Source organism: Perognathus longimembris, chromosome 5 (genome assembly GCF_023159225.1).
Source record: "Perognathus longimembris pacificus isolate PPM17 chromosome 5, ASM2315922v1, whole genome shotgun sequence".
NCBI lineage: Eukaryota > Metazoa > Chordata > Mammalia > Rodentia > Heteromyidae > Perognathus > Perognathus longimembris.
This window is the reverse complement of record NC_063165.1, coordinates 14511645-14535966: the sequence shown is the minus strand read 5'-3', so window position 1 is coordinate 14535966 and position 24322 is coordinate 14511645. Positions and strand designations below refer to the sequence as shown.

Here is a 24322-nt window from a genome sequence, read left to right as displayed (position 1 = left end):
AAATGTCACATTTAACAAGAATAAAGCATTGTCGAGATACAGAAAATGAAGCAGTGTAAAGTATTTTCATTCATCACATTTCAGACAGAGTTGTGAAGGCACAGGTCATATAAAGAAGAAAGCATAGGTACAACCACAGGAAGGTGATACACGAACATCATCAATAATAGAAGCTACAGATACAGATGGGACGTTGAAAGTAGTTACAACTGTGATATAGCAATCGTTGCCATAACATGGAGTTCATTTCACTTAGCATCATCTTATGTGTTCATAAGGGTATAGCTATTGGGCTCTTGTGATGCTCTGCTGTGACTTGCCTAAACCTGTACTAATTATTCCAATAAGGGAGATCATAGCGTCCATGTTTCTCTGTAATCTTATCTGAGTATATTGGAAACCGTGTATACAGGTATTAGAAGGAGGAAATTGAAAGGGAATACCAAAATTGAGAGACACAGGGTAAAAAAAGACAAACAACTACAAAAGCAATACTTGCAAAACTGTTTGGTGTAAGTGAACTGAACACCTCAGGGGGGGGAAGGGAAAGTGGGAGGAGGGAGGGGGGTATGAGGGACAAGGTAACAAACAGTACAAGAAATGTATCCAATGACTAACGTATGAAATTGTAACCTCTCTGTACATCAGTTTGATAATAAAAATTTGAAAAAAAAAGAAGAAAGCAAGGAATAAAATTAAGTTCCATCAACCTATCAGTAGCCAGGGACAAATATACTTAACAGAAAAAGGACTGTGATATTCTCTAAAAGTACAAACACTTTACCACAACTTTCTAGTTGAACATAGAATTAAAAATGGTAGCAGAATAACTAAATACATATAATTATATAACAATTTAATGAATTTAATTCATATCAAAGCAAATGACCACTAAAGAAAACAGAAAGATATTCCTGAATAGAAAACTGATGACAAAAATCCCAAGAAATATACAACAAAGTATCAAAATCCATTAAATAATTTAATTCATATTATTTACTATCCCTGAATACTGTTGAAATACAGCAGTTGCAACTAGGAAAATGAAACAAGGAAACCTGCTGGAGCTGTAATTTTGGAAAAGAGGTAGAAGAAAAGAGAGGAAGAGTGAGTGAGTGCAATTATCCTACAGTATAAATGGGCGGCATTTGACAATGAAACCCACACTTTATAATTGTTATAAGCTAATAGAAAATAATTGAGTTCACTAAAACTGAATTTCACTAAATAACAGTTCCATAGACCATCCAAAGGAACTTTAATTCTAAGCAGGTACTTTAGAATGATTAACATGGTAATTTTATAGAATGAAAACAGTTTAGAAAATTTTTAGGCATGTACGTATATAATGCACTCACATAAACAGAAGCAGATCTGAAGATATTAATGCTCTTCTTTTATGTTAATTTATAAGTAATTTACATGTATACTTTTAGCAAATCATCTCAAAAGCATAAAGCAATTTATTAGACATGAGACAACATTGAGTCAAGAATGTAAGGGAAGCAGAATCAAGAAGAATATCAGTTATTTCTGCCCTGATATCGGTCTTCCGGAGTAAACACTTACCAAATTATCTCAGTTATGATAAATTAAGTCCTTTTCTCCAGATCTGATTTGAATCTTTTCCCTTAATAGCTCAAGAAACTTATGGTGAATTCATTCTTGCATCATTCATTGTTTGGAGATTGGGAACATGGATGTGATAAGAATCTTTAATAATGTATAAGTTAAATGAGCTCTTTCAGATGTCTTTATATCTCCAAGTTTTTAAGCATATCTGAATTATCATTTGGTTGGGGTTTAATTGTAATCAAAATTTAGAAACAAACGAAACAATGTAAAAAGTTTATTATATTTTACATGGCTAGGAACTGTGTTGAGAGCTTTAGAAATTATAAGTAAATTGTATCAAGTATCACAGCGAGATGTGATAAACTCATTAGAGAAATTGAGATAAATCTTATTCACAAAAGTTCTATTTATTTCAAACATAAGGTAAAATAAGAAAATGTCATTTTATTGAAACTAAGTACATAAAACAAGACATTAAAAGTACCACCAGTTATACTATAAGTACCCATGAAATTATTTTAACTTTTTAAACTGATTTTTTTTACCAGGTGCCCTGATTCACACATAGAATCCTAGATAGTTGGGGAGGCTGAGAACTGGGTAGATTGGTATGGGAACAGCTCACATCAAAACAGTTCACAAGATTCTAAAAAATAAAAAGCAAAAAACAAACAAACAAACCCCCAAAAAACCCCAAAAACCCATAACTAAAGGCAAGACTCAAGAAATGAAATACCTGCCTAGCTAGCAAGAAGCCCGAGTTCATATAACATTAAAAACAAGTTGATATAAATAGATAAATAGATGCCTTTATAATTATTGTAATAAAACTCAACTTCAGATTTACCCTATTTTGCTGTTATCTTTTTGTTTTCTTTTGCCAGTTCTGGGCCTTGGAATCAGGGCCTGAGCACCGTCCCTGGCTTCTTTTTTGCTAAAGGCTAGCACTCTGCCACTTGAGCCACAGCGAAACTTCTGGCCACTTTCTATATATGTGGTGCTGGGGAATCGAACCCAGGGCTTCATAATATAAGAGGCAAGCACTCTTACCAATAGGTTATATTCCCAGCCCTATTTTGCTGTTAGCTTAAAAGAAACTACTCTACTATATTTGTGTTTCCAAAATATTTATTGCTTCCATAATGTGATTTTATTAAACTTCAAATCTAAACCCAATAGTTGATTATTCTAAAGTACTATCTTCCAACCACAATTCCTTTACCATGAAAGTACAAATACAGTACTGTGATACATCATCTACCTTTCCCATACCTTCCTTCTCTCTTCTGCTCTAATCTCAGCATGATGAAAAATACTAGGTCTATCATTCATCCTTGTAATGGTATTGCTGTCAGTAGGGAGCTTAGCCATCATGGGCTTTTAACAATTTTATCAAATGGATGTTCCAGGGTGATGTGAAAACCTGGAAATTGGAAAATAAGCACTTTTAGAAATATGTTGTTTGAGTATTCACAATGTAAGCCAATGGAAAACTAATACAATATGCTTAGGTGTTGTTTCAGTCATAGCACTTCCATAAGGAAGACAGAATTCAAATCCATGTCACATTCTGAGCTTGACTTCCGGATTATTTCTGAGTGGAATACAGTAACATCACAAGAGGTAGGCCATATGGAATAGAAATCTGTGTAATTATAAACTATCAGAATACTCCAATGTATCTTGGAGGCTATTTTTTTTTACATTTTTATATTTTTGCAGTTAAGAAGAATGATGACAGAACTAGTGATTGAAAATTAATCATTGCTAAAAACTTGGACATGTATACTGATTTGAAGTAAGGAACATTTAAAAGTATGATGTCAAAAAGTATCTGATTACCTAACTTTTGAAGCCATAGAACTGATTTAGTAGTAGAGAGGGCAGTAAATTTAACAGAACTTTTCATAAAACAGGGATGTGCATGGAACATCCAAAATATTGCCTAATAAATTGAACTACTATAGAATTTATATGGCAGCTCTCCTTTTTATAATTTAACTGGGAAAGTTCTGACAAAAAGCCTTACAGGAATATATGTATCATTATCTTATATTTCCTGGGAAAAGAGTATGAGATATGCACTTTTGGAGAAAGTAATAGACTATAAAATTAAATATAAGTGCCAAAGCCTTGGCTTATTTCAACGATAATTTTATACTATAACAGTAATGCATATTATTAAAGACTATTGCCTGTTAATGACTACGTATTTCACTCTGGATCAAAGATAGATTGCGTAGATTAATCTTGGTCAGAAATTAAGGGAGTAACATTTGAACAAAACTATACTTAATGTATTATTTTGCATTGAAACTTGAGAAAGTATATCCTCTGAAATGTGTGTGTTTGTGTGCTTTCTCTTTTTTTTTTTGGCCAGTCCTGGGGCTTGAACTCAGCGCCTGAGCACTGCCCCTGGCTTCTTTTTGCTCAAGGCTAGCACTCTGCCACTTGAGCCACAGTGCCACCTCTGGCCCTTTCTATATATGTGGTGCTGAGGAATTGAACCCAGGACTTCATTATATGAAGCAAGCACTCTTGCCACTAGGCCATATTCCCAGCCCTGTGTTTGTGTGCTTATGAAGAGTTTTTTTTTTCTTCTTTCTTTTCTAAAATTGTATGGGCACTACCTTCAGATGACCTTGTTTAAGTTGCTGATACTGTTTCCTAAGGAACATAACTTAGTCACTTTTCCATCTAGTGCAGGTTGAAGATTTTCTCTCCAAACAAAATGTGATACCTATACACAATGGAATACTACATAGTGATTAGAAATGATGAAATATTGGTATTCGCAGGGAAATGGTCAGAACTTGAACAAATAATGTTGAGAGAGACAAGCCTCGAACACAGAAAACAAAGGGGCATTATCTCCTTGATATATGACTGTTAAGGTGGTGGTGGTGGGGGGACATTAGAGACCACGTCTGAGAAACAAAAAACTTCTTGTGAAAGGGTATTTCCCACAGGTTTGGGTCAGTGACCTTACATTATGTAAACTAAAACCAAGCACTACGCAACATATAAAGGTCAAAAAAAAAAAAAAAAAAAAAAAGACTTGATTTGAGGGCTGGGATGTAGCTCAGTGGCAAAGCACTTGCCTAGCAAATGCAACGTCCTGGGTTCAATCCCCAGTACCAAAAATACAAACAAGACTTTAATTTTAACTTTTAACATATTTGTGTGTACAGTTGCTATTTTACAGGAAAAATTTGAATGCATCATTTCAAAGGCTTTATGTCCATCTAAACAGCCTTCACTCAGCACAGTAGTCACTTTTCTTGACTTTACTTTGTCATTAGGAAAAACAGTCTTAGTAATTTTTTTTTTTTTTTTTTTTTTTTTTTTTTTTTTTTTTTTTGCCAGTCCTGGGCCTTGGACTCAGGGCCTGAGCACTGTCCCTGGCTTCCTTTTTGCTCAAGGCTAGCACTCTGCCACTTGAGCCACAGCGCCACTTCTGGCCGTTTTCTGTATATGTGGTGCTGGGGAATCGAACCCAGGGCCTCATGTATACGAGGCAAGCTCTCTCGCCACTAGGCCATATCCCCAGCCCGAGTCGTAGTAATTTTAATGGCATTAAGATTTACTTGTAGTTCAATCATTTTCCCTAAGTGACCTCAGAATTTAAACTTATTAGAAATAACCCGTTTGAAAGTCAACCACACTTGTAAGCTCCACAAAATATTAGAGAGAGCTTTAAGCCGATTCTACACAATAACGTTGCTTTATACATAAATTTTATTATGTGATTTGACACAATTGTGAGGAATTTTCAGATGTTTAAAAATTTTAGATTCCTATTACCAACATATTTCTGGTATTACTAAAATGAATGTATGACATATGTATTTAACATCTTACCTACGTTGGTAACATGTGTTAGAAGAAGCAGTCAGAACTACTGCACATCTATGGTTAGATTAATTGCCACTTGATAGCAGTGCTGTTTTTGGAATTAAAGGGGCAGTTTGTTTCCTTTCTGGTAAGAGATTACATGATTTAGAGATGCAATCATTTGTCTTAAGAAAAATGAAACATGTTACAGGGAAAATTATATCCATCAATATAAGAGTAAATGTTACTAGACAAATGAATGGGTATTTCCATGGACTTTAGGCATAAACATTATTAGGAAGTAAAACTTTTAAAAGACTTTATCTTTCAAATATTTTCCATGATACAATTTTATAAATGTTTCCATGGTAATAAAATGGGCTTCATGAGTGTGAATAAATCTATGGTGACATTTCCCTTGTGGTAAATAATCCACAGACATTAATCATCTGTGATATAAAAACTTTATATATTTTGGCTCTTGGAAACCTGAACAATCCCATACCCTTTGAATTCTGGAGATTTTCTTGAAATTTTCCATATTCATATTTTCTTATTTTGTAAACAGATAATGTCTACACTATGTAGATTTTTTCCTAAATATTAGCCACTTTCTTTATTTTTTGTTTTCTTTTTCATGCCTCTTATAAGTGATAGACATGGTTATAAGTGTTTCTGTGATTTTGAGGTAAAGTTTTACGTGGCCCTTATTCTTAGCAATAGGTAGGAGACAAACAGAGCCTTGAATGACTTTTATTACTTATGTCTGTAATTATTTTTATAACTTCTGAAATTTGTAGACTCAATTCCACAAAGTCAGGATGACAGTTCTGGAAACATCCAAGTGATACCTACACTAAATAGGCATCATAATAATTTTCTTTGTACAAAATTCCAACTTTACATTTCTCAGATACATTTACTCAATTAACTTGCTACTGATTTCCTATAATATTTCAAATTTATTATTTTAACATTGATATTATAGTTTGAACTCCTTAAAACTAAGGGTGGATAATTGTTAAAATGCATTTTTTGTATGTATGAAGATGGAATAAATCAACTCACTTAAACCTGTTTAAAAAATTAAAGGAGTTGGTGAAGACAGGGCAATAGAAAGCTTTAATTTGGCTAATGTACATGTATAAGTTAAAGAAAGAACCTGTAGAAATAAATTTTAAGGAAATTTGTTCATGAAAAGTTTCTTTTAATATAAATTGTTAGATATCCATAATTGTGGTATCTAACACATTACTTATAGAAATTAAATTTTGACCTGGCATACTAAATTTAAATGGTATGTAATAGAACAGAAATTATACATAAGTAACTTTGCTGTGAGTAATACATTTATTTTTTCCTGAAGTCATTATCTGAGTAACAATATATACATATAGTCTGATATTTAATACATTTTCCCATAGCAATAATTTTGAGTCTAATTGTCTAAACTATTTTTATAAGAAATGACAAGAGTAATATTTTTCACTTCTTGTACATGTGATATATTGCTAACACCAATCTTGGTGCATCTGAATGTGATTTTGCATTGCATGCAGAATTGTAGGATGTTGGAGATGAATTTTCACTCCGAAATCGGTTTAAGAAGATCTCTTCTATAGCAAGAGTATTGAAATTGCAAGTACCCACCTCTGTCCTTGCCAAACAAAGACAAATTATTGGGTCTTCTTACTAAAAACTCTATTTTCAGTTACCATATAAACAAATTTATTTTAATTTCTGGGGTTCAGAAATGTCTTACAGATGATGTGTACAGTCACTAAAATAACATTTGTCTCCTGGTAATTTTGTAATAAAACAATTATCTTTCTTATATAAATAGCTCATCTGGACCAAGTGAATTTAGAGCTTTTGTTAGCAGAGAATCAACATCTTTATTGATTTACAATTTTGCCTATTCTTTGGGACTGTAGTATAGTGTTCCTGTAAAAATAATGTAAGTTGTCTTCTAAACACAAAATATATAAGATATGATATCATTTTAAATGACTGCTTTATTAAAATTAAATTTTAAATCTGCAATTAATTATTTTCTTTCATAATTTATATCTACTTTCAAGGAATTTGTAATACAACATAAAATAGCCTTTGAGTGAGTATAGCCAAACATATTTAACTGTTTTAAGAGAAAAGGATTTATGATTTTCCCCAAGGGAACTGTGCCTTTTTAGGTCCCAGCATTTGAAAGATTTCAAGAATCACCACACTAAGTACTTCTTTTCTGCTGGCTGACAATGTGCAGTAATAGGTTCAGATAGACTAATTTGTATCTAAGTGATAGGTAATGTATCTTCCTCCCAGGTAGTATTTAACTTGATTAGAATGGACAGGTCAACATAAGGCATTTCAAGTGGGAATTTCAAGCACCATTGAAAGCTAATTGGGCAAGACAAAGCTTATAAGGAAAAGAGTACATGGGGAGTTGCCAAAGTTCTAACTACTAGTTAGAAAAAAAATTGTATTTGTTTTACATTTGATATAGGCACTGTGGTCTTTCTCAGTGAATGCTTCTCAGGTCACGACCTTTGCCTATGAGATTTCTCCCAATATTCATTAGCTAATTGGAATAAAGAGAACTCTGGATGAGTTCTTATCATTCTGCAAAGAGTTGAACTATATCTACACAGTATTCAGTTCCTCAAAAGAGGGTTTTAAAAACATAAAAATTTCATCAGCAGTTTTTTTTCCTAAAAATTTCCAAAACATAATAATGAATAAAGAATAATCATCTATAGCAAAAGGATCATTAAATGTAATGATTTTCAGGGCGCTGGGAGGTTTATTACTTAAAAAAAATAAGCAAGTGGAAAAACTGACCTGATTGTCATTCAGATTTTTTATTTTATATATACATTGATAGCAGAAACAAAAACCCCACTAGTTATACGCTATCCACATATTTCCAATATGTACTATCTGATAGAAAGATGACTCCAAAGATTTGTTTAGTTTTGGGTATGATATAAATTATATTACTTCTCATCCAAAAAATTGTAAATATAGTTTTTCAGCACGTAAAAATACCAATATAATGAATTCCCTTAATATTTTGCTTATGGGTGTAAATCATGAAAGACAATTTTAAACATATATTTTTCCTTTATTAGCTACTCTAATATTATATCATCATAAATTTTTTTGGTGGTAAGATAATATCTTCCACTAATGTGGAAGTAAAGTAAACATATGTATATTACTCTTTCAACACCTGGCTCATATATTATCTTTCTAGGTGAAAGGATTAAATGTGATACAATTTATTTTTTCTTTTTGATTATTTGTCATCAGAGAAAATAAAATAATTTATTATCTGACATACATAAACTTGAATTAATCTTAGCAAGGCAATGTTGTCTATCATTGAATCATTAAATTATGGTTGCTATATAAGTCATCAAAATATGAATTTAAAAGATAAATCCATCGAAAGAAAGCTAGTTTATAGAAGTCTGTAAAATAAATTAAAGATAGCTACATAAGAATGTCTATGACAATAAAACAAGACCAACATAAGTATAGTTGATAGTTGCTTTACAGAATGACACAATTTATATCTATAAAATTGACACATGAAGTTAATCTCACATGCATATTCTTAACCTCATTCTTTACACTTGAGAAATTTGACTTGAAACTGCCAGTAACAAAATAAAACAAAATAAAATCTTCCCCCAAATTTAAATTGTTTCATTCATTTTGAATTGATATTAATAAGGAGTGACAGAGATCTAGTTTCATGTGGATATGCAGTTTTGCCAATACCATTTGTTAAAGAGGCTGTCTTAAAAAAAATCTCATATTTTTGGGAGGGATGTATTTTCTCCCATATGTGAGAAATAGGTAAAAATTATAAATATACCAGAGAACATATTTGAGGTTGTATGCAACCTCAAATAAATGTATGTATGGACCAAAGTACAGTATTTGCAGAGGAGAATTGAAATGACACAGTTTCTTACATTGTACTTATAAACTAAGTTTTCAAATGATAACTACATAATGATAATTATTTAATTACTTAAAGATAAAAATATACTAAAATTGCAAAGCCATTGTTGTTGACTTTATTTCATCTGATCTCAAATTTGTAGGTTGAATCTTAGTTACCAATGTTATAATAGTGAAATATTAGGCCTAGGTGAGGTGATTAGTTATGGAGAGAATGATTCTACACAGTGAAATCATGTCTTCAGAAAAAAGAATCTTTAGATGGAAAATTGTGATGCAGTGAACAGAGTTGTGCTGGTGGCTTTATTGTGGTCTTCTTGTAATCTTTTGGGTAGGTATCCAAAAGTGGGGCTGCTGGGTCATAGGTGAGCTCTATGTTTAGCCTTTTGAGTAACCTCCATACTGCTTTCTAGAGCAATTGAACAAGTTTACACTCCCACCTACAGTGTGGTATGGTTCCCTTTTGGCCACATCATCTCTAGCATCTGCTAATGTTAGTTCTCTTGATTAAAGTCATTCTTACTGGGGTGAGTTGGAATCTCAACGTTGTTTGGTTTGCATTTCTTTTATGGCCAGTGATGTTGAGCATTTCTTCATGTACTTTTGGCCATTCTCACTTCCTCTTCAGAGAAGACTCTTTTTTTTAGGACATTTATTAAGGGGGCAGTTGTTTCTTCAAGGATTTGTTTTGGGAAAAATTAATTTTTTTGAGTTTTATGTATATTTTATCCTCCATTCTTCAGGAGAGGTAAAATTTTGGGAACCTTTGAAATAGAATAAAATGTTATATCAAGACATTTTGGGCATCATTAGAGAAGGCTTCTTGCTAGCTGAGCTTGTAAGAGCCCAAGAAATGTAACATTTTCTAAAATTTAGCATGAGAAAATAGAACAAAACTTAGCATAAAAAATCTTGGAACAAAAAAATTAGCTGGCTACATTCACACACAGGGATGTTGAAGTGGAGGTACCAACTTGGGTAAAACAACAGTGATTGGAGAAAACATTATCTACTTCCTCTTAGCTTTATTTTCTGGTTAATCTCTTGAACGTTAAAGTATTCTAGAGGGAATGGTAGTTGAAAGTTTAAAAGAACAAGAACAGGACAGATTCACATAAATTTAATTTTTTTAAATATCTTATGTGTAAGTGAAGTTTTGCATTCTCTTTCAGGTACAGAGTGCAATTTTTTGGTAAATTTTTAAATTTTTTTATTTTCTATATTCAATTTTCAGTTTATGTACTTAATCTAATATCTTCCATATGGAAGCTCACCTTATAGTCTTGCCCAAGTTATCTATATGACTTGTGAGGATTAGAGACCTATTTATATATAAGACTGGAGCTTATTTAGATATATGTATGCATTTCTGTCCATGGTTCAGTATTAATGTTAGCTTTCTTTTTCTTTTCTTTTCTTGTCTTGTCTTTTATTTTTCTCTTCCTTTTCTTTGCTCTTATAGTTTCCTGACTCTTTGAATGATGTCTTTAAGGAATTTTCTGGTGAATACATAATTTGTTCATAGCTGGGATATATTGTCTACAGGTCAGTCTCTTTATTTTTCACGAGTATACCACAGAGGGCAATTCTAACTTCTGTAGCCCTTTTGTGATACCTGGAGCATTTTTGTGCTTTGGGACATTTCATTTCACATAACACGTAGGAGTCAAAAATGACATAGTGCTAGGACTGCATATTACTTTGATTAACTGAACCTCAATGAAAAATTCTTGTTGCCTCAGGCTCACTCAGGATTATTATCTGTGAAGTATTTTAATTGTGTTCACACACAAATACACACAAATATATACAAAATTGGGATTTACCTTTTGTTTGCTTGTTTTTTCAGCCTTTTTTTTCTATCTACAGAAAAGTCCCCCTTGGGTCATCTTACTCCTAGCTGGGAAGGCATAGGACAAGAGAACTGTTCTTGGAAACAGAATCTATATGGCTGTTCTAATTCACTGTTCTCCCCTGAGGGAACAGTCTTGTTGTAGCCTCTTGTAATATGAAAGGAATTCTCAGGCGACTTTTCTTCCCTTCTGAGAAAATGCCTAACGGAACTATTATTTAATGATTGAAAAGTATCAACAAAAATATCACCAAGAATTTAAGACACTTAAACTAACTTCAGGATAAGAACATTGTTGGTGGGAGTATAAACTTGTTCAATCACTCAGACTATCAGTCTTAAAGATTCACATGAACTTACCTGATCCTGTCAGAGAAATAGTTTCTGCTTTGAGCTGATATCACTAGCCTAGAGATAATATAAGCACTTCTGGCAGTAATCATCTAATGTTTTGTGATGATTAAAATGTTTTTAGTGAAAAACAGCAACACGGGGTTGGAATAATTTAGCCACACAAATATATTCGAGCTCCTTTTTGCACTGCATATTTTAGTAGCCATCTTTATTCTATGACAGTTGGGTTTTACATACTTTGACTCTGTGTGTGTGTGTGTGTGTGTGTGTGTGTGTGTGTGTGTGTGTGTTGGCAAACATTGGTTCTTTTTTTTTTGGTAGTTTCTTGTGTATGTTTATTTCAAAAGTATCCAATGCATATTTTCCCAATGAAATCACACAGGGAGATGGGGAATACTGAGTAATTTTTCAAGTATGCCTGGAAGTAACAGTCAAAAAACAAAGAATTTCTGTGGACTTATCAAACTTAAGTGCCAGACAGAACTGGACTGCCACATCACAAGTTTTCATCACTGTGTAGCTCACTTGAACTCTAGCATTTGTCTTGGAGAGGATGTAAGAAAAGAGGGAGGAATTACATCTGTAAGAGTTAATAATAAAGTTTTCTGTGGTTGCTAGGAGAATAGAATGTGTAACACACAACCAGGTTGGTAGGGCAGCATGACAGAGCCCAACAGGAACAAACATTGATTCTTAATATCTCTTAGAAAAAAAGCACAGAGACACATTCTTCTTGAAGCTTATATGACGTGTTTAATTTTTAAATTTTCAGGCTCATGAATAAGACTTAAACTGATTAATCTGATGGGAAATTTCACACAGGTGGACGAGCCATGCAATTGCATAGAAATTCAGAGATTTGAAAATCAGGCTAGTATCAACATTTTCCTATAACTTCATTTATTACTGGAGATTAAAAACAGTGACAAGTCATTTTACATAGTATCCCATGTTACTTTCATTAGGATAGCTAATGGCTTACATGGTTAAGTGGGTGTTGAAATAAATTTAGATTGAGTATAGAACTTGAGCTTGGTTGGAGCTTTTTCAAGATATTTTACTTTTAATTAAATGCCACACTTAAAATAAGTGATGAGTGACCTGTTTCTGTTCTTTTAATGGAACAATTAAATCTAGGATTTAACTAATACTTAAACATAGATTACTTTCCTTACCACTGAGACAGCATTCCCCAGTCTAGTTGGCATCAAGGTCTACTTTCTATTTTCATGAGATTCATTCAAAAATACATGACAGGTGATCTTCCTGCTTTTTGCTTTATAAATGATAAAGTATGACATATAATAATTTTACTTTCCCTAATGAAATAGTTTACAGAGTATTGCATTGCAATAAGGTTTATCTAAATGACCTTGGGAATTGTAACTATGATATTATGTTCTTGAGCATAGTACTATTTAATTTCAAATAAGGTATTTTAGAAGAAAAATGAAATTTTACTTTTCAAATGAAAATATTTTTCAAACTAATACAAACTTAATTTTGCAAACATATCCTCTTTGATGTGATGTGTTCAGGTTAACCTCACACATTTAAATAATAAATGGATAAGATATGTGAAATTTCTCCTTCTATGTCTCTTTCTACATAGATAGATACATAGGTATAAGCACATAGATATGGATATACAGGCAGATAGATATGTGTATTTTTATTCTGACTTATGATTTAGAGCCTGTCTGCATATACAATAATCACAACGAATGTTCATTGACAGTCAGGGTTTATCTTATAATTTCTTGACATTTCCTTATAGAATTTCTTTTTTTTTTTTTTTTTTGGCCAGTCCTGGGCCTTGGACTCAGGGCCTGAGCACTGTCCCTGGCTTCTTCCCGCTCAAGGCTAGCACTCTGCCACTTGAGCCACAGTGCCACTTCTGGCCGTTTTCTGTATATGTGGTGCTGGGGAATCGAACCTAGGGCCTCGTGTATCCGAGGCAGGCACTCTCCCCAGCCCCCGCCTTATAGAATTTCTAATCATTACTTTCAGTTATTTCCTTTCATTAATTCTACTTGATTTTCTTCTTAGTCACAGTAGCTCTTTGAATACTACTTTTCATGTAATAATCACTTTAATGATGTTTGTATATAAACCATAAGAATTCAGACATAAATTACTTAACAATCACAGTAGAGAAAATATTATCTAAATGTGTCACCATTGTAAAATGAATGTATAAAATTTTTGTAAAATGGGAAGATGGTATTTAAGAACATAAATATATATCATTTTATTGAATTGAGTTTTTTAAGTCATCAGGTAAGTCCTATGTATATAGTTTTCAGTATTTTTTTCTATTTTCAGTGTACTACACTTACATATACATCCACTGGCATGGGCCTTTTTCTAAAACCTGTGTGTTCCAAGTAAAGTAAGATAAATAAGGAAAATTTACTCTTTTTCAAGAGTCTATTCTCCAGTGAAGAAGCAGATGTGCAAAGAAAATTGAATCTGCATTAAGCACTAACAGGGAATATTACAAGTGAAAAAAAACCTCTCCAGTTTTTGATTAATGCTATTAAGTTTTCTTACATATTAAAATTTTATTTTGTTGTTGCTGTTGAATTTGGACTTTTCCCTTCTCAGGGAAAATGCTATTTATATTCTTCCATGAGTCTATCATATTTATACACTTGTATTCATTTACTTACCACCTAATGTATTGCATTTTCTTAAAGTTGAAAAGCTTAGTTAATTCTAGCTTACACATATAAGGAAAACACATATCCATTGATTCTCTGGGCCTGACTTACTTCCTGTAGCATAATGAACACTGGGAAGCTGGTACTGTAACTGTAGGATGTGGTCAAGGGGAAGTCAAAGCTTGAAGAGAAAAAGAGGAGGAGAATGCAGGAACGAATAGAATGTATATTCCACAAAATTAAGGAAGTTAGGGAAGGGGTGGTTGGTGGAGTGATGGAGGAGCATGTTGAAAAGAGTGATACTGATCAAGATTATTTGTATGCCTAAATTTTTAGTTTGAGTAAATGACAACTCCTTTGTACAACTAATGATATATAATAAAAAAGAAGAAAATGTTTTCTTAATTATTGCTTTTCTGCCTATTTTAGAGGATATGGAAGGATGTGCTAAAATGTCAGTACTTGCTCTTTCTCCATTGATAACTAAAATGATAAAATACTTATATTTTATCATCTTGTTAAATAATCTAAGAACACTACAATATTAGGAGAACATGTCAGAAATTGTAATATATCCTTGTAAAAAAAGGAGTTTTAAAGGACTACTAATGAAATGTAAACTAAGGAAATTAAGCTTATTTCAAAGCTATCTGGGAGTTTAAACATTGGTTGTATTCTATTTATATTTGGTTAGAAAAAATATGTAAATTAGGCATTGGTCAGAATGGTATGGACCCTACCTGTCAAATACTTGTAATGGACCCAAATTAAGTTTACAAAGTATTTCGCCAAGATTATGTCAATAATATTCTTTATGATATGTACCTTAAGTATGATTGATTGATATTCTGAGAGAATTTCTTCAGGTTGTATGCATGCTTTCACTCCTTTCATCTTTTATATAATAACTAGCTCATAGGCTTGGTCTTTGGACAGTACAAAGATTTTATCATATATTTTATAATTAACAAAATTACTATTTCATTGTTTCTGTTTTGTGCAGTTTTACTACACTCCCCAATGAATTGTAAATCTATTAACATTAAGGATTATTTTTTACATAAAATATAAGACTGACATAAAATGCATGGTTTCTACCAATACCTGCTAAGGTAATACACCTAAGTTTAAGGTTGTGTTTATAGGTACTTCTTTAAAAGTCATTCGCGGTGGAAATGTAATTGTATTGCATCCCCTTTGAGCCATTAACTTTTTTTCTCTAAGAATTTCTTTTGAAAATATTTTTGACTATGTATTGTTTAGCTATTATGCTAATACAAAATGATTTACTCTCTGGTTTGTGAGAAATCTAATCATTAATTTCCACCGGATCTTATAAGCACTCTATCTTAAAACAGTCACACTTTTTCAAAGGCAATATATCTTTTCCACATAAAACAATATATAATATAATTAAAAATAAAAAGATAAACAGAGCTCTGGTAAGATGGGGAGGGATGTCTAGAGGCCTCGCCCAGAGGTTCAGAAAGGTTTTCCAAGAGAGAGTTGTGTGACTATCAGGATCTTTAGACTTAATTGGCCCCAGACTCAATTACAGGCTTCTTAAAGCGTGCCCGGTGCTCTTCATTACCTCCCTTAACCCCTCTGATTTGTTAACTAATGTGGCTCACACCTCAGTGTTGTCTAATCAATCCTGTTCAGGAGCAACTATTCCAAGGACAAGGACTGTGCTGCCCTGGCTTCCAAATGCCAAGGGAAAGCTGCTCAAGGCCTAGGTGAGCAATGCAGTGCCTCTATGGGAGGAAGTCCTTTACCCTCATCACTTGGCTCTGTAGGCTCTTTCTGCACTGGAAATGAAGTCATCAGCAGAGGCAATTCAAACTGTTGGTCCTAAAGAGATAATCCGGCCCTAGAGGGGCCAGATGTTTTTTGCTCTTTCAGTTACTCAAGAAGCCCCGTAGTGCTTTTAGTTATCACTGTTACAAACCACAGGGATATGAGGTTTACTTAGCTCCTTAAAATAAGCACAAGTTAAATGAGATTCTCTGAGATAATATCTAAAGACACAAGAAACCTAGGAAAGGGAAGCACATGAAGCAAGACTTTAAAGGCTAAATTCTTTGGTGGAATAACCCCAGACCTATTAACCAATGCTCATTCCAAGGGTAACTGTGGGGTTGTTTCACAAAGAAGGACTTGAGGACATTGTATGTCAAATACCTACATTGTCTGGTAACCCTTCTACGGATTTCTTTTTGTACTGTCCTTTGAAATAATATCGTGAGGTTCAACATTTCTCCCTCTAACAATGCCTGACTCCTTTTCTGTACTTCTTGTTAAAAAACTGTAATCTTTCTATGAGTATATACTGCATTATAATGCATTCCAAGTATTTTTGAAAAATCCAGTGAAACTGAAAGAATAAATCATCCAAATAGCATAGTTTGCCATTACGTAATGCCATTTTAATTTCAAATCATAATCTTAAATTTCAGTTGCAATATTTTTGTATGTTTTGAATGACGTAAAGACTAGATGTTATGATCCACATTTTTTTGAATCTAAATTGTAATGTCCAAAACTGAAGGCAGATTAGCTGGACAAATGTCAAAAATGTCATACCTTTCTAATTTTCCCTAGCTACAACTTTTGACATTAGAAAGTGTTTTAGTTTTCTTCTGACATTTGGGACCAAAATTAGTCATTTGAAGACAATCATAGGTCAAGACTAATCACAAGAAATACTGAATGCTAAACCACTAAAGCAATAATCAGGGCATGACCTGGGATTTTAATGTCCTAGATATTATCTGAGATTCACATGCATTAGCAAATTTGTAGAGGTAGCTTAAGCAAAAATGCCCTTTGGAAATAGTAAAGTAATAAATTTGTTTTTCTGCTTTATAAGTTTAAGTACAGGTAGCAATATAACATGCCAATATTCTCAGTCTCTATAATGTCTAAGGAAAATATGGTTGTGATTAATGAGTGAACTGATCATTTGCATTAACAGAAAAAATTATCATGTTGAAAATGTACACTAATTAATTTTGTAGTGAATTTCACTTTATCACTGCAAATAAATGTGTTCATTGCACTGATCAGAAAGTCAATGTAAAAGTATGTAGAACTTCATTTAACTTTTAAACTACCAACAATGGTCAGCTTTATTCTTTTCTCTTCAGAAATATAAATTTACCCTAAATTTAGATACAGTATTTGTTTAAATTACAATTAGCAGAAACTTTTCAGATTATAAGACAACTTTATTTCTACAAGACAATGAAGTTATCATTAATGCACTCTACTGAGGAAATTATAGATCTGCAAAAAATGGTTATTTGAAAGTAGAAAGTAAAAGAATAAAAGAGAATGACAAATACCTTAATATTTTCTTTCTTTGACCCATTAATTTCTTCCTGTTTCTTTTGTTTATATACCAAAGCAAGGTTAAGTATTCTACAATTTATTAAATTCCCAACTCCAAGTGCATTCCTTGATATCTGTCACCTCCTCTATCTCTTCAGTTTCAAGCTTCTTACAAAATGCTTTTTCAAGGAACTCTAGTTATTCTGCAATTTAATACTTTTAAATTCTTTTTTTTCTTTTAAATTCTTTAAATGAAAAAAAATCTATAAATTTTCACTAGGAAGTAGCATTACTCACATTTTAAGATTTTTTTTTCTTGTGTTTTAACTTGTTTCTTCCTACCTTTCTAACTTGTGGTCATTTTTAAAGGTTCTTCTGAAGAACTATTCTCTTAAAGTATCATTGGGTTCCTTTAATATGACACATATTCTTGGTATTGAGGAAAGTTAAGACCTCAAATTGTAAAGAGAGACCAAATGCATCAGTCAAATATGGGAAAGATAAGAACAAACATCTTTATAAAGTTAAAAAAACATAATGACATGTTTTTTTCTTGAAAATTATTCCAACATTTCATTTCCATCAATTCATGTGGAAACATACTAAATTAGGCAGCTATTTTAGTAATAAATTTAACAGGAGACTTACATGTCATTGAGCTTCCCCTCTGTTTTATTATCATTATCTGGGTTCTTTGACATGACTTCTTTACATTGTGAATGTGTACACTGATTTACCATTCCTTTCATGCACCTATGTTGCATGGAAATATATTATATAATTAAATTTGCTTAGTTAACAGACATTTTTTTTAAATATTATAGAGAAAGTAGAGTATTTACTCATTCCACAATGTTACAAATGTTGAGCAAGAATTCTTTGTTACTCTGGTTATACGTATAGGACCCAACCTGTAAATAAGGGTCTACTTTCTGAGTATTTATGTCACCCTTCCTTGTGCCTAACAGAATTAAAAAAATAATTTGGAAAAGTGTTGTTTAGCATGGTATTAAATATATCATAAGTATGCTATTTGATTATATTTTAGAAAATGTTCATTTCCCATAATGGGGAACAAAAAATTAAGGGATAGTATTACTGTTTGCAAAAATCTCTCCTAAATATTTTATCTTAAAGTTCATATTTTCAACCACAATTAATTCATACTCAAATATTTTTTTCAGCACTTCTTCAAGTGACGATTTCACTTAGCAAAGTAGAGCTTAGTGTGGGCGAATCTAAATTCTTCACATGCACAGGTATGTATTTCAACAAATAATTTCAAGAAGCATGCTTTGTGTTTAATATTTGATGAAGTTTATTGGTTAAATAAAGGTATCTGAAAATTTAATTCTTTTAATAACCACTTTCTGCATATTAAACATTATGAATGTTATTTATATCATTTTATTACAATTTTACTGCTAAAACTAAATAGTTTTTTTAAAAAATCACTTATTATAAAGTAAAATTTTTGCATTAAGAAATTGGAATTAATTTAGATATGATTTCTATGAAAACAAAGAGATTAAAATGAATATAATGACTATAACAACTGTCTTTACAAATAAGCAATGAATGAATTAGATACAGTACATGAATTTACAGTTACATGAGTAAAACATACAAGGCAAAAGGTTCAGCCCTTCTTAGAGGTAAATATTAATTTAAATATTAAAAATAGTAAATATTGTTATGCGAGAATTTTTGTCTTCTTGATTCTATTCAAGTGTATTATATGTATAATCCTTGTGATAAATTATCTCAGCCAAAATTAGTTGAATAATAAAGTTTCAGGGCTGGGGATATGGCCTAGTGGTAAAGCACTCGCCTTGTATCCACGAAGCCCTGGGTTCAATTCCTCAGCACCACATAAACCGAAAAAGCCGAAAGTGGCGCTGTAGCTCAAGTGGTAGCCTTGAGCAAAAAGAAGCCAGGGACAGTGCTGAGGCCCTGAGTTCACAACCCAGGACTGGCAAAAAAAAAAAAAAAAAAAAAAAAAAAAAGTTTCGTGATTTCTGTAAAAGCCTTGCAAGTACTTTGAACCTAAAATCTAATTTCTACAAGATAGAAATCTCAAATGAACACATTGTGTATCTATTGAAATTAATCCTATTCTCATTTTTGAAAATAAGCTTTTATATCTAAAATATGCAAGAGCCTTCATTCCATGGTAAAATTGCTATGAGAGTATTGTTTCAATTTCTGATTACATTAAGCAATTCTAGAGCTGATTCCAATAAGTGTTCTTGACATAAAATGTATGATGAAAGTTAATTTTAAGGCTAAGCAATTAACTCAAGTTGTGTGCTTGCCTGACCTGCATAAGTTCTTGCTTCAATAAAGAATGACACACACACACACACACACAAAAAAAAAAACAACAACACAGAAAAAGGAAACGATTTTTTTCCTTTAGAATTACATAACTAATTGAATTTTATTAAATAACTCAAAGCAGAAAACAGTTTTCCTAACCTATTTGTAATCCATATTCAGAGTATAGATGTATAAATCGTCGCATTTCATGGCACAAATCAGTACTATGATCTTTTATATATTCTACCATTAAAGAAGTCAATAGGTATATCTATGTATACAGAATTTCTATGTGATGAAAGGGATAATTGTAGAGCAACAGAATAAAGCCTAATATTCTGTATTTTGTAAGAACTTTACCATCAAAATGTAGATAACATGTTTTCTTTGGTAGGGGGATGATTATTTTATGTTGTTTTGAAATAAGGTCTCACTACATATCTGAGAGTATAGAAGAAATCAGTAGGCAGCTAGGGCATCAAAAACACAGATCATTTTCTTCATACTGGGAATAAAAATGTGTATCAACTTATCCATCCTAGGTCACTGATTTTCATTCATTTTTTTCTTTCTTTCTTTTTTTTTTGGTCAGTCCTGGGCCTTGGACTCAGGGCCCGAGCACCGTCCCTGGCTTCTTCCCCCTCAAGGCTAGCACTCTGCCACTTGAGCCACAGCGCTGCTTCTGGCCGTTTTCTGTATATGTGGTGCTGGGGAATCGAACCTAGGGCCTCGTGTATCCGAGGCAGGCACTCTTGCCACTAGGCTATATCCCCAGCCCTTCATTCATTTTTTTAAACACCAATGAAGCAGCAAATATGAACATACATATTTAGTTTTGTTATATAAGGACCAACTTTAAAAATCATTTAACATATATCATGAGAATGTAAGGAGCTGTTTTCTGAAAGTTCAGCCAAATATAAATTCAGAATTAGAAATAATTCTACTTACTGTGTTTCTTAAAAAGAAACCAAACGAGTTTCTTCTTTCATTTTTATACAGAGTATAATCAAAAGATGTATCATAGTCAAAGGAGTGATCATATATATGTATATATATAATAGCTGCAAAGTAAAAATCTAAATGTACTAATGTAGGAAATTATGCAAACGACAATGTTTATGTATATTTTTTCTACTATTACAATCTAGATAATGTTTAAAAGTTCCTAGACACTTTAAATAGAATAAATGTTTGTAATATTCAAACTGGATTATATATATGCGTATATAGATATATAAAAATCAGCCATCAAAATCAGAATGTGCCATCCAGAGAAAATTATTTTGTCAGTAATATTTAATTAAAAATACTGGTAGCCACTTCCCAAAAGTCCAGCATTATTAATATAAAAATTGCAGATGAAAATTATTATTTATAGTGACTTGTAAAAAGAAATTGTTGCTGTAAAGATTTATAAACTCAACATAATTGTAAGGGTTCCTATTATATCACATAGTAAAATAATCTAAAGATTTTACAACTTATCTTATTTACTTTATAGATTAAGATGAGATTAGCTCAAAACTAAGTTGATATTAAATCAAATTATTATTTTATCATCTTTTCGGGGGAAGAATGAATTAAAAATAAAGTACCTGTCCCTTAAGGCATATTATCTGGTGACTATTGGGTTTTGAGGGCTTTTTTTTCTAAAATCTTAGATGACATAAATAAGATCCATCAAAATTTCCATCTGAACTTTGTGCTGATATGTCATTCCTGTAGCTACTTCAGAGGCTGAAATCTGAGAATCACAGTTCAAAACCCAGGCAGTGCAGGAAGGTCATGGAGACGCTTATCTGCAATTAACCCCCAGAAACCCACAAGTGGTGGTGTGGCTCAGAGTGGTAGAATGCTATCCTTGAGCCAGAAGAGTTCAGGGACAGCACCCAGATACTGAGTTCAAGTGCCAAAAAAGATGAAACAAAACAAAACAACAGCAACAATAAAAATTCCACCTAAGCTTTCCTTCCTGTATTTGCTTTAATACTGTAATCTGACATAAAAAGAAGAAAATAAAATGATAAAATAACTTTATTCACTTAGTTCTGCTGACATATTTGACTTTGTATATGTATTCATATATATTATTATTATTTATATATACATATATTTATTTTAAAGTATTTGTGCTAAAATTTTATCTTGGTGCCACAAATTAACTTGGAAGTAATTAGATAACTTATTCCTTTGGTTACTAAAATCATAAATTGGAGCTTTGGCTTTTATGAAGTGCTTAATAACCTAGATCCTGGATTGGAGAACTTAAATAAATATTTACACTCTAATGATTTGGTTGTAATTGCCTAGCAGGATAAGTATCATTTCAGTGTATTCTAATTACCATATGATTAAATAGTTAATAATTTTTGTTTAAAATGATAACACTACTCATTTCCATTGGGAAAAGAACATTAGGATTTCATTTTAGAAGTGGAAATTGGCCTTATATGTATATTTTTAACCATTTGGGAAATTAACTCAAAACACAAAATTATTGAAGACCCAATTTTTTTTTATTTTAAATCCTTAAAGTTTTGGAAGTTTTGCTTTATGAAGAAAAATTCTGTTTTCTTCTAACCCAAGAGCCTTGAACATGTGAAATCTTATTAACTACCCATGTTGATACACACACACACACACGCACACACACACACATACACACACACCAGCCTGAGTTTATGTCTGAGCCAGGAGTTTTGGTTCTAAGGTATAGTAATAATCCATAGATCACTAGAAATAATTTGTAATTTTTACACTCTAAACACTAGCAAAATTCTAGGGCCCTTTTTTTTCTTCAGTTTACTTGGACTTGATTGAGTCCTAAGTGCAGCTTAAACAAAGATGAACATTTGTGTGAACATTTGTGTTTACTTTAACTCTTGTATAATTTTCAGATTTCCAATCTTGTGTTTACATTCGTGTCTAAATTACTGAAATTGTCACATAATAGTGAATGTCACTGACAAAAGAATCTCCTAAACCATATTTTTCAACATTCCGTTCCCACGTCTATTTACAGCAATTGGTGAACCAGAGAGTATAGATTGGTATAATCCTCAAGGCGAGAAGATTGTCTCCACACAGAGGGTCATGTTGCAGAAGGAAAGCCTCCGGTCACGACTGATCATCTACAACGCGAACATAGAAGATGCAGGCATATATCGCTGTCAAGCCACAGATGCCAAAGGACAGACACAAGAAGCAACAGTAGTTTTGGAAATTTACCGTAAGTCTTGAAATGTGGGCTGAGTTTGACTGAAATCTTCCTTCTTTCCAAGGAATTCAGACAAAAAGTAATGTATTTAAAAGTAAAAACGAGGCCTAACATATGAAACTGCAACCTCTCTGTCATCACTTTGACAATAAATAGAAAAAAAAAAGTAAAAATGGGCAAGAATGAATTCTGTACCTTGCCTCATTGAATCGTAGAATAGCTAAAACAGGTAACTACAAACACACAGAATTAGCCAATGTTGGTGAAATAATCCAAAAATAATTTTAATTTTCTCAGTTTACTACTTAAGTATATTGCTACTACATATTTTACAGATTACAAATTTGCATTTAAACCTTCATGTCATAAACATACATAAAATGAAATATTAAAATGTACAAAGCGAAATACCTTTGTTAAAATGATGCAAAGAGAACATTTTCAAGTTTCATTTGCTAAGGTCAATACTCACATGTTCAAAATATTGCATTGCTTTGGTGTCCTCACCAAGCATAGATCATCCCCTTTCATTCACTTAATTATTCAAGCATTATGCCAAATTGTAGACAATGAATACTACTCTCTAAGGAACGAATGGCTGTCACATATCCATGCTACAAAATTTTACAGAAGGTATAGGGACAAGACAGAAAAATGGGGCACATTGACTGAAGTATACAGGCATAGAGCTCTTTTGTGTGAAGCATTTGGTAGAAATCTCAGTGCTTTTACCAGGCTAGTAAAAATGGATACTCTTCAAGGAAATTCAAGGGAGACCTTCTATGTTCATGTAGCAGAAAAAGGAGGGAGGAAACACTGAGGTAAGAGTTTTGATGTTGACTCTAGCTCAGGTAAGACATCTTGATACACCCGAAGTACTTTGTAGTTGATGGTCAGGGAGAGGGAATGTTATTATTAAGGTTTTAAAAGATGTAGTTTTATTTAATTACTTTACCATAGCATGGTAGAGTGTGGACTGTCTTAGTGAGAGAAACAAGAGCTAATTATTTTATGTCCGGTTTCTTTTCTCAATGCAGAAAAGCTCACTTTCAAAGAAGTTATCTCTCCTCAAGAATTCAAGCAAGGAGAGGATGCTGAAGTGATCTGCAGAGTTAGCAGCTCACCTGCACCAGCTGTTAGCTGGTTGTATCATAATGAGGAACTCACCGCCATTTCCAACAGTTAGTATTTTGGTAACTCTCTAAG

The 24322-nt window shown here is 32.4% G+C and overlaps 1 protein-coding gene across 2 annotated transcripts in view; it reads left to right on the top strand.

Moving 5' to 3' along the window:
• Nucleotides 1-24322, top strand: part of Ncam2 (neural cell adhesion molecule 2) — a 297979-nt gene that overhangs the window by 162922 nt on the left and 110735 nt on the right. For both annotated transcript variants that reach the window (XM_048345940.1, XM_048345941.1), the window contains exons 2-4: nucleotides 18762-18836; nucleotides 22922-23128; nucleotides 24154-24297. In XM_048345940.1, the coding sequence (XP_048201897.1) occupies nucleotides 18762-18836; nucleotides 22922-23128; nucleotides 24154-24297 (426 nt within the window). The remainder of the gene's footprint in view (nucleotides 1-18761; nucleotides 18837-22921; nucleotides 23129-24153; nucleotides 24298-24322) is intronic.